Genomic DNA, 1,654 nt, shown 5'->3' on the forward strand with positions numbered 1-1,654 from the left:
TGTGAGTCACTGAGTGAGAGTGAGACAGTGAGTGAGGCAGTGAGAGAGTGAGGCAGTGAGAGAGTGAGGCAGTGAGAGAGTGAGGCAGTGAGAGAGTGAGGCAGTGAGAGGGTGAGACAGTGAGAGAGTGAGGCAGTGAGAGAGTCGTGGCCATTTCTAAACAGTGAAATCACCAATAAAAAGTACCCCCCAAAAGTACCAAAAAACAAAACAAAACAAAAAAAACCCCATGGCATTAAATGGATTGTGAAAATGGCACAAGCTGAAATGAAAGCGGAAAAAGACAACCAAGCATTGATCTGGGATGGTAAGCCTCGGGCAACATAGCTTATTGGCACTCTATTTCTGATGAGAGATTTTGAGTTTACAAATAAATTTTAGCGAATAGGTGAATTGAAAATTATAGGATGCATGAATAATAAGGACATTGTATTTGAAATTTTGAGTGACCCAGGAAGAAGAAGTCTAATCCTACTGAAAGTTAGTAAATGTTTAACTAAATAAAACACAGACTACTGGGTAAACCATGATGGAAAATGTTACTAATGTCTGACCCACAGAAACCTCTAGAAAGTAAGAGGATATAGCTTCAAGATGGCCTGAAGGTTAGAGGAAGACTGCAGAAGCCAAATAGGACAGTGCAAGGTCAGGAAAAGTGCAGTAAATGGGAAAGAAAATCAGAAGAGAAAACTGAAATCTTACATATGAAACTAACATAGAAAAAAACCTGAGAAATCTGCTAGCGCTGGAAACAAACAAACAAGCAAACATGTTGCTGTGCAGTTGAACCAAATTTATGGTCATTGCGTGTACTTTCATGGCTGTACTCCATGTCAGTAGATTGTCAGGCCTTTCTTCCACTGGGCAGGTTTGAACTGCCAACCTTTTAGGCTAGTAGACTAGTGGAGACCATTTTGAGCAGCCAGGGACCCTTGAAAAAACTGGCCAGTTCAAATCGATCGCATGTTGTACTGATGGTTCTCTATTTGATACAAGTCAATTCAGAGACATTTTTTCAGTCGAGTTTTCCTTTATTTGTAACTGGAAACCTAACTTACCCCGTTGCCACTGGGGACACTCTAATTCACAGTGAGCCTGTAGAACAGGCTAGAACTGCTGCTTCTAGCTTTCTTATAGCTAGGCACTAAGTGTTCTTATTGTTTTAAAATTCTTGACTTCTTAATAAAATTATGTCTCTTTAAAAGTTCAAATTATTTCTTGTTTTGATATAGAAAATGAGTAGGGCCCTGAGAATGTAAACTCAAATTCTGTCAGGAACCAGGTAGATTAGTATATGAGTAAAGTTTTGTAAAATTAAGGAGAATTTAGGAAACTGGAAGCCACGCATACTCTACCTCAATCTTGGCAGTGATGACACGGTGGGGCAGACGATTCTTGGTTGAGAGGACCGGTTCTGTACAGTATTTAGAAGAATCCCTGGCATCTACTTACCAAATACTACAGACACTTTCCAAATGGCCACAGCCAAAATGTCTCCAGTCATTGCCAATGGTTCCCTTGGGAGGCAAACATCCTTCCTGGTTGAGAACCAATGGCCTACAGACATTTAACACAAAACGCCCTGTGCTGGCTTGCATGTGGACAAGTGAAGACATTTTCAATCTCTGAACATATTGCTAAATTTCAGATACTA

General features: G+C 40.3%; 1 protein-coding gene across 1 annotated transcript in view; it reads right to left on the bottom strand.

The window, feature by feature from the left end:
• Positions 1 to 1,504, bottom strand: part of LOC115867973 (phospholipid-transporting ATPase ABCA3-like) — an 83,973-nt gene extending 82,469 nt beyond the window's left edge. The window contains exon 1 of the mRNA XM_045285062.1: positions 1,453 to 1,504. Coding sequence (XP_045140997.1) covers positions 1,453 to 1,504 — 52 coding nt within the window. The remainder of the gene's footprint in view (positions 1 to 1,452) is intronic.
• Between the last annotated feature and the right edge of the window lie 150 nt (positions 1,505 to 1,654).

This window comes from Echinops telfairi, unplaced genomic scaffold, assembly GCF_000313985.2.
Source record: "Echinops telfairi isolate 266 unplaced genomic scaffold, ASM31398v2 ScPeMD7_5;HRSCAF=22, whole genome shotgun sequence".
Taxonomy (NCBI): Eukaryota; Metazoa; Chordata; class Mammalia; order Afrosoricida; family Tenrecidae; genus Echinops; species Echinops telfairi.